The sequence below is a fragment of the Chenopodium album genome, chromosome 11 (genome assembly GCF_948465745.1).
Source record: "Chenopodium album chromosome 11, dcCheAlbu1.1, whole genome shotgun sequence".
NCBI lineage: Eukaryota > Viridiplantae > Streptophyta > Magnoliopsida > Caryophyllales > Amaranthaceae > Chenopodium > Chenopodium album.
In genome coordinates this window covers 39,547,077-39,560,625 of record NC_137844.1, presented here as the reverse complement: position 1 = coordinate 39,560,625, position 13,549 = coordinate 39,547,077, and the positions used below count along the sequence as shown (strand labels likewise).

The window sequence follows — 13,549 nt, the reverse complement described above, 5'->3', positions numbered from 1 at the left end:
TCCCATTGAGACACCCGACTTTCAACATGGAAAGATATGATCTTTAAGTCATAAACACCGGTTTTATTAGCCTTAACATTCTTCCACTTTCTGTAAGTATTATTCAAGGAGAGAGGCGTAGTGTATCACCTTGATAAAACTAAATTCGTTTATCAAGTGACAAAATTGTAAATATATCAATAAAAATAATCAATTATCATGATATTTTTGTAATAAGATCAACAACTAATAAAAAATTGTTGATTTATTTATAGTTTAACCATTTGAATAAATAACTAGGTGATAAACTTGTATTTTCTATTATTTAATTCCATTAAAGTGAATATAAAGCTTTAGGTGAATCCTTCATGAATTCAATATTGTCTATTGAGCCTTTGGGTGATTTCGTCAATCTCTAGGTGTTTGAAGGCCCATTTAAAAAGTAAAAAATAAATTAAAAAAAAAAGGTGAAATTATGTTATTCCTATCTAGTCACAATATTTTGGTTTAATGTGAATTTACTACGAGACGAGCAGAGAGTATCACATTTACTCTCTTAATATTTAGTGGTTTTGGTGGAAAAATAAAGTATGATAGTTGAGAAGAAATAGGAGACGATAAGAAAACATTAAAATATGATAGTTTGAGGTCCACAAAGAGGAAATAAATTAGTAAAATATTGTGAAAGGTTTTCAACAAAAAAAAGAAATAGAGTAATCAATAAAAATTGGCTACAAAATGAAAGTGGAGCAAGTAATAAAATGAAAAAGTAGTAGTAATTACAAACTACAAATGGGGAGAGTGAGGTATAGTTTAAGTGGTTAGAACTTTTATCCCGATTCCAAAATATCCTGAGATTGATTCTCTCCAAACACCAAAACAAACTACAAACGGGGTTAAGAGAATATCAACATAGCTACGACTAAACGTTCATAAACCCTCCGTCTTTGCCATTAGACCAAGATGGCAAGACCTCATTGGTTAGATATTGCCTAATAAAAGTGTTAAAAGTAAACCATCAAAGAGTACACTTCATAAGTTCATCTACACATATTATTTTCACTTTAAGGCACTAGTAGTGAATCTTCCTCCGTTGAAAAAAAAAGAAAGAAAAGAGAAGCAGTAGAGAAATGGAGTGTTGTATTCAATGATCCGCAAAAAAGTTAGGGTCTTGAGGCTTCTTTATCTTCGGCAACTCAATATCCATGTCTCTATGTCCACTTTTTCTAGCATTTCTCACGAATCTTCTCGCCAATTGTTGTATATTCAGAGATGAAGTTCCGAGTTCACTACTTTGATCATTATGATCATCATCATTGTGATCAAATGAAGTCGATTGAGTATAGGAAACAGATAATGACTTGCTCTGGCTGTCGCTTGAACTCGAACTCGAGCTCGGACTATTTTGATCCATCTTTCTCTTGTACTGTCTCCAAGCAGCCTGAATGAAGCAAGCGCCCCATGACCTCCACTGGTGAGAGTAGTAACGAAATGTGTCTTGTAACTTCTTACTATGTAGACGCCTAAATTGATTCGCCACGTATTTAAGGTGTTCGGCTTCTAATGAGAAGGCTTCAACTTCCTCGACGGCCTTGACTGTTCTTGTGGAGGAAGGATAATGAGTTGCATCCGGAAGAAGAGCCCATGCTAGAAGCTCTTCGCCACAAAAATCACCTGGTCTTAATGTGATCGAGTTGAAAAACCCTGACCGCCCTCCATCTGTGGTCGAACTCTCTAGTTTTCCTCGTATGATAAATAACATTTCTGTAACAGGATCTCCCTCGCGAACAATGTAAGTTCCTGCTGTGTTTAGTGAAGATTTGAGCCGCTCGCATATGGCGTCTAGTAATTGACCATCCATTTGTGCAAAGAAAGGAACCTGCATAAAATTTTTATTTTATCAGGAAACTGCAAATTCAATAGAAAATTTGTCACAAACTACCTTACAAAACACTAACTTTGGCACAAACCACATTATAAAATTGTTTTTGTTAAAACACACCTGATTATAAATTATTCAAATTAGGTGTGTTTTAACAAAAATAAATAAATAAAATAAGGTGATTTGTGACAAAATTTTCTACTTTAAAAATTTGTGGTGTTAATCTGCAATAACAAAGTGTTAATCAAGCATGTTTATGTAAGAAAATGGAACTTACTCGTCGAATGAGACCTAAGCACAAATGTGTTTGAATATCACGACGAAGATCTAATGGCAAGGAGCTCAATATTGCTTCTTCATTGACTCCTCGGGTTGCCAGCCACTTGTACTGAACATATCGTCTTACCCTTTGTTGCAAGTGTAGAGGTAGCTGCCGATGTTTCATCCATTCTTCTGTGTCGCGTTTTTTAAGCCTCCACTGCTCGAGCCTCGAAGTGAGAGATTGCAAATAGGTCTACAAGTTATGTTATCCATTTTCAAAGCATAAGTAGGAATAACCTCAAACCACATACACTCAAGCGCGCACACAAACGAAAAGTTCACCTAATATCTCTATAAACAGAAGGCATTATTAGAATTCAATTATTTTTATTATTAGAATACTGTGCTTAGACTGCATACTTCAAATTTGTTGCATAAATTGTAAATTTAAGCCTGTTAATTCTCAATTTTTTACCATGTTGATTCTTAAAGAAACTTTTAATTAGCACATCATACCTTAACTTTTTCTCTTAAAAGCCAACTTACAGGCCTTGGAAAGCTCAAAATTTTCCCTTCGGATACAAATCAGCTATTTAAATGCATGTTAAGATTACATTATTGTCACTAGCAAAATTCACCAAAGTGCTTTTAGTTGTTTGTTATAATTGACACTTCCAAGAATAGAATCATTCCTGTTACTTATATTTAGATGTTAAAATTAACCACTATCCTATGCTATATATATTTGAAAAACTATTTTTCGGGTGTTTGTTTGATTTCCTAACCATATGAAATTGCAGTTAATCTTGTAATATTGTCTGTTTTGGGTTGTTGCCTTGTACTTCTCTGTTTTTGGGTACTACCACAGTACTTTATTTTTCAATGATAATGGCTAATGATGGTGAACTATATATGATCCTGAATCTATAGATATTTATTTGGAAGAAAAAGACTGTTTTTTAAAGAAACTGATTTAACGTATGTAGTTCAATATATCAGTAATCTAAGATCTAACTCATGTTACTCATTTCAAGGTCTCAGTATTACTTCCGTTCCGTTCAAAAAAAAAAAGGTCTCTGCATAACATATTAATATGTTTTCAAATATAACTGAAGGTTAAGGAAACTCTGATCCTAAAGGCTTAATCATATACGTAGCAACTATTTAATAGATCTTATGTAGTTTGTACGGAGTGAGTATGTATGTATTAAGAAACTCAAAGAATGACAAGCCACGGAGAATTTTCATTCTACCATGGTATCAAGAGCGATAATTTGATTTTGGTTCTCTCAATCACTAGCCACCAACCTTTCCCACAATCGTAAAATGACATGCATATCAAGCATTGTATACATTTTTTACTGGGAAGTTCTTTCTTACCTCCATGTTACCGATTAAGAGAGCAAACAAAATCAGACCCAATATGGCAATGACTATGCAAAACACGGTTTCTAGGATGAATGTGCTTGTTTCCAATTCCTGGCCAAACGAGCTGAAAGAAAGGTATTCAATTGTATGTTGTTAAGCAAATGGAAATCATATTATATGAAATGCACAAAAAAATTAGAAACCGTGTTACTTGCCATATCATAGAGTTACTTTACCTCAATTGTTGTACTCCAAACCATAAACAATACAAGTACTTGATCTTGAATCTCTCAGAGGCAATGCCTTTTTCCAATGCAACTTCAAATATCCCAAAGTCGAAGATAACATCTTTGCTATCCGGATCACACTTGGAAAATACTTGGGTGTTATTTCTCCAAATGATACGATCATTATCATTTATAGTACTACAATCTAAGTATCTCAGTTGGCATTTGATGGGTGATACTTCATCTCTACAAGCCGATTTCCAACACGATGAGTATCTTTCTATGGACATTAGATACCAAGCTGCCCCAACAACCTACAAGCAAGGTGAAAGAAGCTAAATCATATAATCAATCAAATAATAGGTTTTTACTACCTCCGATCCTAAATGATGGTTAGATCGAGTTACTATATAGCAACATAAACCAAAAAATATGACACCATGAGTAAGTATATATATATATATATATATATATATATATATATATATATATATATATATATATATATATATATATATATATATATATATATATATATATATATATATATATATATATAAGGGGGCATGTCATGTTAAAATTACTAAGTAGTGTAAGTTATACTCTCTCTATATCAAAATAAATGATAAAGTCAAACTTTATACGGATGTCAATGTACTAATTTGACCTTATCTTTATATTTAATAAACATTAATAAAAAAAAAATAAAAAAATTCAAATGTCCTTTTTCTCGGACACAGAGATCAAACACATTAAAACAAAGGAAAAATTGTTTTTAATAATCCCAACTTTAACCCATTTGCTTTAATAATCCCAATTTTAAATTATTATTGAATAATGCCAACTTTGTGGGGTATTAGCTTTTATTGGTCCCAATCGATCATCAACTTGATATAACAGGTTACCTAAGACACGTGGCAACACATGATTGGTCAAAATAATTTAAAAAAATTAAAATGTAAATTAAAAAAAAAATAATATAAAATAAAAGAAAAAAAAATCCCCAGTCATAGCCACCTCCTGCCAAGCCCCATCACCACCTTTGACAGCCCCTATTCCAACCTTTGGCAGCCCCTAGCCCACGCCTTAACCCGAAATGACCGCGTCCCCTACCAGCCACCACCGGAAATGGCTCCCCTCCCAAGTTGTGCCCCCGAATTGCCCCATTCCGTAGCCTTAACTGATGTGGATTAAACCACGGAAAGGGATACCAGCAATTAGGGTAAACCTAATTCAATAAAGATGTGATCTTTTCGACTAAAATAAGAAGAAAAGCAACGTTTCGAAATCAACTCACACGAATCAATCTCACAATTAATTTTCTTAAACTCAAAAACACACTTAAATTCTCATTAATGAAAATAAATATTTATAGGAATACAATCCCATGCCCGATAGGATAACTATAACTAAAAATATAATATTAAATCCTAACAAACTCTAATAATATTAAACCAACTACTAATAGGATAAAATAAGGAAAAATAAATCCTAAACAAAATAAATCTAGACCAAGATCCTTGATCCGCATCATTCTCCCCCTCTTGAAAAAACTTGTCCTCAAGTTGGTTTGACATCGGAAGATATTAAATCTGAAGCTTGGAATGTTGCTTGAAGACCGTGTCCTAGCATTAGCTTGAAACGATCTTTTCCAACCAATTTGACAATATGATATGGCCCTTTATCAATAGGTATAAAGTAGTCCCCCATGTGTTTTTCCATTGCCGTCTCATTCACCCACACATAATCACCAACACTAAAATTTGTAGAACCTGTAGGAGTTTGAGGTGGATTATCATTGTTGAAATACGGAATAAGGTTCTTTGCATGGAATGTAGGCTTGTTGTTGTTGCCAAGCATGACCTTATATTTGCCCTTGCCCATAGTTTTTACAATTTGGTACGGACCATCCACTAAAGGCTCGGCATATCCCCTCGAATAATATTGATTTTCGGCCTCATCATCAAGCCATACAAACTCACCCGTTTTGAAAACATGAGTTTTGGACAATTGCAACGAAGAACTTCGTGGGGTGCTAGGGGAGCTATCCAACTCGGCGTACCTAGCTAGGAGCATGTTTGTTTCACTTTCTGCATAACACTCCACGATCTCCTCTTCATGATCTCCCTTGTCATCATCATCATCTTCAAGTTCATGTTTTTGTTGCTCAATACACAAGACATGTTCCTTCTTTGTAATCAGAAATTTATTTGGGCAATCTCTGCTTATATGTCCTTGGCCTTGACACTTGAAGCAAATCGTCTTCTTGGCAGCGTTTTTGTCGACATAATGTTTTGGGTTAGGACTAGCCACCGTTTCACCTTCTCTTTTCTTGTTTTGTGTGTGCCCTTGTTCATGCTTCAATTTTTTGGTATGTGGTGTAGTTGCCAAAGTATTATCTTGTTTGTGTTTCCAATCAAACCTAGAAGAATTGCCTTGAATTTCCTCTTGTTGCTTCTCAACTTTAGAGGCAAGTAGACAAACATCATCAAAAGTTGTACAAGGCATTAGTTCCACTTTATGCCTAATTTGTCTTTGTAAGCCCATTAAAAACCTACTGATTTTTTGCTCATCTTCTTCCTTACACGCACATGCCATATAAAGGTTCTCAAACTCTTTTAAATATTGTTCAACAGTAGTCCATGGTTTTTGTTGAAGTGAGTTCAGTTTATTGTAAAGAGTTTGCTTATAAGAACGTGGCACAAACCTCTTACGCATCTTAACCTTCAAGGCCTCCCAAGAATCAAGTTGTTCCTTGCTGTCTTGTAATCGTTTAGCCTGCATAGTCTCATACCAAAGGCTAGCATACTTCGACAGTTTCAGAATTGCAAAAGAGAATCGCTTGGAGTCCGAAGCCTTCTTGTGATAAAAAAATCCTCTTGATCTTGCGCTCCCAATCAAGATATGCATCTGGTTCCAAGTCCCCATCAAAGTCAGGTAGTTCGTTAACTTTAATCTCCTCGTCCTTCTTCGAATTATGGTTGAACAATGAACCACCGCCATTATTTGATTTTAGTTCTTGTAAATCTCGTTGTATATTCGTTTGCACCTCCAAAAAATTTGCTAGCTGCCTAGTCAACTGATCTATACGTTCAGATTGATCAACCATGTTGAACAGCACAATTGCAGTAACAAAAACAAGGCTAACAACAACCAATCACGAAATCAACTCCAAACAGACCCGTTGGCAGAAACTGACCCAGTTTAATAGCAAACGTTTTCAAAAAATTCTGAAATTTTGTATGTGAAAACTGGACAAAAAAACACCAAGATTCAAAAAAAGAATCGTTGAAAAAGCTTTGTAACGAAGGAGATATAGCCACTGGAAGTTGACCTTCGAAACTGACCAAAACTGATGAAAGTAGAACACTTCCAAGATCGTGATGAATTGAAAAATTCTTCAAAAACCTTGGCTCTGATACCAATTTGATGTGGATTAAACCACGGAAAGGGATACTAGCAATTAGGGTAAACCTAATTCAATAAAGATGTGATATTTTCGACTAAAACAAGAAGAAAAGCAACGTTTCGAAATTAACTCACACTAATCAATCTCACAATTAATTTTCTTAAACTCAAAAACACACTTAAATTCTCATTAATGAAAATAAATATTTATAGGCATACAATCCCATGCCCGATAGGATAACTATAACTAAAAATATAATATTAAATCCTAACAAACTCTAATAATATTAAACCAACTACTAATAGGATAAAATAAGGAAAAATAAATCCTAAACAAAATAAATCTAGACCAAGATCCTTGATCCGCATCATTAACCCTCCCCGAAGGCCGAAACAACCCCCTCTATGCTCCTAGTGTGAATCACCCTAAACCCCCACTCCCAAAAAACCACCTCCATCGCTTCCTCCACCCTCAAAATCACCCTCCTTCACTCTTATACCCCCCAAAACACCGTACCTAACCTGAAAAACCATATCCTCCATCTCAAAAAACCACTTATTCGACCCCTAAAAGGCCAAAACTCTCTCCTTCGACCCCCAAAACTACTTCCTTCGACCCTTAAAACCACCCCATTGTACATACAACAACTTCCGGGGAAGGGAAAAGAGTCATTGACGATTAGGGGAGGAGGGAGATAGGTTGGATGATGTTGTGGTGGGTTACCAAAGGTGGTTGCGTGATGGAGGGAGCTGCTGGTCAGGTTCAAGGGAGGAAAGAGAAAAAGTTAGAGGAAGGAAGGAGAGAGAGAAAAATTAAACAAATTAGATGGTGCGATGTGGCAATTTTAACTTAAAAAAATAAATTAACCTATTTATCAGGTCACCGGTCATTTGGGTTCAGTGAAAGCAAACACCCCCTAAAGTTGGGATTATTCAATAATAATCCAAATTTGAGATTATTTAAAGCAAATGAGTTAAAATTGGGATTATTAAAAACAATTTTTCCTAAAACAAATAAATGAAAGTAGAAAGCATAACCAACAAAGAACACGCAAATGCGGTGTTAATCAAAGAATTAATTAAGATCTATACGATGGAACTCAAGGAGATTGGAGGGATACTTACATGACTAGCTAAGATGTACAATAGCAGATTATATGACGCTCCACCCCAAGCAGTTTTGGTGACAACTCCAGTAGCTTTGACGATATCAGAACTCAACGTAAAAATCTTATATACCCTCGGAAAATATTGAATGAAAACAATTAGCTGAAGTGCATTATCTGTACTTCTTGAATTATTAGAGTGCTTAATGGCTGGAATGATAAACCATATCACAATCTGCAAAACTTAGACCCGGCCTAGTGTTAGCAATATGCACCTACAAACATTCTTAATTAACATATAATTTAAAAACTTTGCTATAAGCTCCCTAGAAAAACATAACTTAAAATAAAAATTAAGGGTCTGTTATCTTCAGCTTAATTTCAGTTCATTTCAGTTCAGCTCCAATCAGTTCAGTTCAGTTAATTTTAGTTTCCAATTTTCTTCTCTTATAAACAATTCATTTCAGCTCTATTCAGTTCAGTTGAACTCTAATCAATTCAGTTTAATTCACTTCATTTCAACTCATTTCAATAAATCGTAATAGGCATTAAGATAAAAAAAAAGTCGAGCCTCTATGAAGTACAATTGAAATGTAAATAATATTGTGTGCACCCATGTGAATGTGTATGACAATTCTTAAAATATAAAATGTGCGTTCTTTAAATTCTAAGATTAAATTAAATTTTCAAGTATGCCAACATACAATTTTACAAATTCCACAAGCAAGCCTCAACATGGCCAAACAAGAGTCCCTTTACAAGCCAAAGGCTTAGTGTGTCTTAAAAAGAGTTGATCAAATGCTTAAAACAAACAAATATAAATAAATAAACGGGTATTTCACCAAATGCCACTAAGTACTTATAAAATTCACCAAATGCCATCAAAGTTTTCAAAGTTCACCAAATGCCACTGACAAACAATACAATGATACCTCGTGCCACTAATAGCATATGGACGTTAGTTTTCCGTTAATGCAATTCTTATTTCACCAAATGCCATTATTTTGGAAAATTATTTCACCAAATGTCTTTACTTATAAAAATTAATACACAATAATTATTTATTTTAATGAATAAAAATAATACTTTTTTTGGATTTTCGTGATGAATATTGTTTGGGTAAGGTTTTGGGGGTCATTTTGACCCTTTATGGATACAAATTAAACTCGAAATTGGCAAAAAAAAAACGTAAATACCCTGTTTCGCATTTTTTTCCGAAAAGAAAATTACGATATCGACATACAAAACGGGGCATATATGTTATTTTTTAGTCAATTTCGAGTTAATTTGTTACCATAAAGGATCAAAATGACCCCCAAAATCTTACCCGATTAATTTTGATGGTTAAAAAATAACGACACGCTAATCAAAATATTTTTCAACACACAAAACGGAGCATTTATGTTTTTTTTTGGCAATTTTGAGCTTAATTTGTATCCATAAAGGATCAAAATGACCCCCAAAACCTTACCCGATCAATTTTGATGGTTAAAAAATAACGACACGCTAATCGAAATATTTTTCAACACACAAAACGGAGCATTTACGTTATTTTTTTGTCAATTCTGAGCTTAATTTGTATTCATAAAGGGTCAAAATGACCCCCAAAACTATATCCGAGCAATTTTTGCCACGAAAATGAAGAAAAAAAATATTATTTTTATTAATTAAAATAAATAATTAAAATGAACCAATCATATAGGGGAATTTGCCACGTGTCAAGATTTAATCTTAATGACTAACGGAGTTAACAGCCGTTAGTCATTAATGACATTTGGTGAATTTTTTAAAAAGTCGATGGCATTTGGTGAATTTAAAAAGGTTAATGGTATTTGGTGAAATTTTTAAGTACCCAGTGTCATTTGGTGAAATAGCCGATAAATAAATAGGTATAAATCTTATAGGGGAATTTGCTCAAATATGACGCAAGTAACTGTGATGTTTCGAATTAATCTAGCATGGAGAATTATTTTCGATACGTTTGGTAAACGAATACGTTTCGAAACGTATTGTTTAAGAAACCCTTTTGATAATTCAATGAATATGTTATCCCATATCTACGTCTTAGCTTCCACGCTCAATTAAAATTGTTGCGTGCCTATTTCTCTGTTTTACAGAAAATAAAAAAAAATTGAAAAAAAAAAAAACTCAAAGAAAGATTGCATATTTGCATATAGATTGTTGATCCATAGACAGGAAACGTTTCTCGGTTCTACAGCGTAAACTTTTAAAAAAAAAAAAAAAAAAAAACAGAGATTAGTTGACAGAAAGTCAACAAAAGAACATTTAATATTTTTTCTGTCAAATTTTTCTTGCAAAATTTTTGTAAAACAACAATTAATAAATTAGCATTGTCGATCACATTTTAAGCCACCCACCCCCTAACCAATTGGTAAATTAATTAGCATAGTTTGACATTTAAGTCCTCGACTCTATATTCTAGTTTCCATATTCATTTCTGGGCAACATATGTAAAATCAATAAGTCACCAACACTCAAAACGCGTAACTAATCTACTACTAATAAAAATAGTACTCCAAAAAGAGGCTAGACCAACCTGTGGAAGAGGCAAAGCAGCAATGAATTCCATGAAAAAACCCGAAGTAACATATCTTCTTGCAATCTCCTTGGCATCCTTCACAAGCTCACCCTTTCCGAAAACTCGTGTACTCGGCGAGATAAAAGACGTACGAAACCTCAGAAGAACATGTAACAGATAGAACGCATCAGTGATGGTACGAATAATAGTGACAACGCCACCTAGTTCCAAATCCCTTGACATACAAAATGATTCATTATTTGTGTCAACTCCAGCAACGTAGAAGAACAATGGATCAACGAATAGCGCGATGATGCAGGCAATTAGGAAGATACGGTTCCACATTAAGGCTACCTCACTTGTGGGATCCAAGGTCCGTTTCCACCATGTTTTGTTGTCATCGTCTTCGTCGTGATTTCGAATGCTTGTTGTGAAAGGAATGGTGTGTTTGTATGTTGAAGAGGGTTTATCTGATGATTTCATTAGTAAATCATTTCCATTATTTTCATCAAATCTGCAAAATACAAAATAAATAAACTTAAATAAGAGCAAGCCCCGGTTACTCATCCTGAGTAACGAAATTTGTTACTCAAGTGGCATATATTGTAATTTTACACAATTTTTTTTATTATTAATTTTTTTTTTTTTAAAAAAACCTTCTGTGGACGTTTTTACCCCCAACTTAAAACCACGAAATTACATCCGTGCCCCTTGAGTTACATTTGTTGTTACTCAGGATGAGTAACTTGTATTTCCTCCTTAAATAAATATACTAGTACTATAATATGAACAATGTATATTGATTTTAATAAGAAATTAATAAATAATTACCTTAATTGTTTGTGCCTTTTGGAATCCATGCTAGATTTATTTGATGATCTGAGTCAAATGTATGGAGCATATGTGATATTCTCCCCTGCCTTCAATTTCGTACTCGACTTGTGGATTTTAGATAGTAGGAATTTTTCGATCATCCAATTTACGTATGGTAAGAATCGAGAAAGTTATGGTATATTATAGCAGATCGAATTTTTCAAGAATTCTAAAGGCAACAAATTTTTGAAAAAAAGAAGAGATGAAACTGAAGTGGTTTTGTATTTTGCTTGTCTATTTTATGAGAGGATAAGTTGTAGGAGTATATGGTTGTTGATTATTAGTGTATTTAATTTGCGTAGGCTGACTTTCTTCTTAAAAATTAGAAGCACAAGATTTTTCTAAGAAGATTTGTACGGTTCCAAGTACAAGCAAATAAACAATTGGTGACAAATTAAATTTTAATTTGATTTAAAAAGTACTCATGCGAAGGAAAAATGACAAAAGTACAGCTCACAATGTTGTAGCATATGGACATCAAATAAAGTGTTTAACAGCTACTTTTGTGTGGACGGTGGACCCAATTCATGTTAAATTTGTGTCAACTTTAAAGCCCACAATTATCTACTAGTAAAGGTGGGCATGGGCCGTGCCGGCACGCGGGCGGCACGGGCCCGGCACGACACCGGCACGGCCCGGCACGGGCACGGTCACCGGCACGGCCCGGCACGGGCACGGTCACCGGCACGGCCCGGCACGGGCACGGTCACCGGCACGGCACGGCGGCCCACCTGTGGGCCGTGGGCCGTGCCGTGAACAAAATTTCTGGGACGGGCACGGGCACGGCCCGTGGCACGGCGGGCGGCACGGTGGCCGGCACGACGGCCGGCACGCTGGCACGACCCGCCGGCACGGCCCGTGGCACGGCCAGGCACGGCCCGGCACGGCCCGATCCTTGAACTAGCCGTTGGAATATAGCCGTTTTCCAACAGCTATAAACGGCCATATTTTGCTCCAATTTCCACCCAATTTCCCACCCAAATCCCCTATAAATACCTCATATTTTCCTCCAAAATTTTCACAATTCATCAACTCATCTCTTCTCTCTTATTCTCTAATTTTCTTACTCCCAAATTCTCAATTCTCAAATTCCTTCAAATCATACAATCTTCCTCTCTTTTGTGAAAAGAAAAAAAAAATCCTACTCTCTTATAAATTTTACTATTATTAGTCTACTACCAAAAAAAAAAAAAAAAATTGTTATATTTACATTCGGGAAATTAAAATTTCGGGAAATTATAAGTTCGAGAAATTATAAATTTGGGAAAGCATTGAAGCGTCATTGTAAGATCTAACTCAACTTTATTTTAATTTGTTATTGTTATTGTTATTGTTATTATTATTGTTATTATTATTATTATTATTATTATTATTATTATTATTGTATACGTGGAACTACTTAATTATATAAAAACTACTTTCTATTTTATTTGTGGGTTATTTGGATTGTTGAAATCTGTCTAAGGCGGGATTTGGGCTCTGGACAACGTCGCTCCTAACCTCTCCTACCTGGGATCTCATTGATCCAAGTAATCTACTATTATTATAATTATTTTTGAAAATTTAATTTATATAAAAACTACTTACTAATTAATTCTCATTGATCTCATTGTTGTTAATTGTTACTTTGTTATTGTTAGTTGTGTTATTATTAATCAAACCAGAACGTTTCCTCCTCCTCTAGAAAAGCCAAGTCAAAACGTAGGGAATCACCAAACCCAAACACTTCAATGTCTATGCCCCCCCCCCCCCTAACATGCCCTTTCCCTCTTCTAACTTGCCCTTTCCAAACACTTCCACCCCTTTCTTTCATCCCCAAAACACGGGAGGGCAAGAACAAATGGATGATATGGCTCCTTGGACCCAATTTCAACAAACCCAATTTCAACAAACCCAATTTCAACAA

The 13,549-nt window shown here is 34.8% G+C and overlaps 1 protein-coding gene across 2 annotated transcripts; it reads right to left on the bottom strand.

Moving 5' to 3' along the window:
- Positions 1 to 579: 579 nt before the first annotated feature.
- LOC145568866 (putative cyclic nucleotide-gated ion channel 14) lies at positions 580 to 11,865 on the bottom strand. 2 transcript variants are annotated; one of them, XM_081628253.1, is made up of 7 exons: positions 11,602 to 11,865; positions 10,789 to 11,284; positions 8,251 to 8,466; positions 3,727 to 4,031; positions 3,503 to 3,614; positions 2,139 to 2,375; positions 580 to 1,858 (listed from the first exon to the last, which is right to left on the bottom strand). In XM_081628253.1, the coding sequence occupies exons 1-7, from the start codon at positions 11,628 to 11,630 to the stop codon at positions 1,124 to 1,126; spliced, it is 2,130 nt and encodes a 709-aa protein (XP_081484379.1). In that variant the 5' UTR covers positions 11,631 to 11,865; the 3' UTR covers positions 580 to 1,123. The 2 variants fall into 2 exon arrangements, with proteins under 2 accessions (XP_081484379.1, XP_081484378.1); XM_081628252.1 differs by lacking the exon at positions 11,602 to 11,865 and having other exon boundaries at positions 10,789 to 11,390.
- Positions 11,866 to 13,549: the final 1,684 nt, after the last annotated feature.

What these genes read in the sequence shown, in the direction of transcription:
- LOC145568866 (XM_081628252.1), bottom strand. Translation starts at nt 11,337, where the DNA reads ATGAGTAACCGGGGCTTGCTCTTATTTAAGTTTATTTATTTTGTATTT. An exon ending in CTGCTTTGCCTCTTCCACAG is followed by an intron (nt 8,467 to 10,788) that starts GTTGGTCTAGCC and finishes TAAGTTTTGCAG; the next exon opens with ATTGTGATATGGTTTATCAT. An exon ending in TTTGGAGTACAACAATTGAG is followed by an intron (nt 3,615 to 3,726) that starts GTAAAGTAACTC and finishes CCTTTCTTTCAG; the next exon opens with CTCGTTTGGCCAGGAATTGG.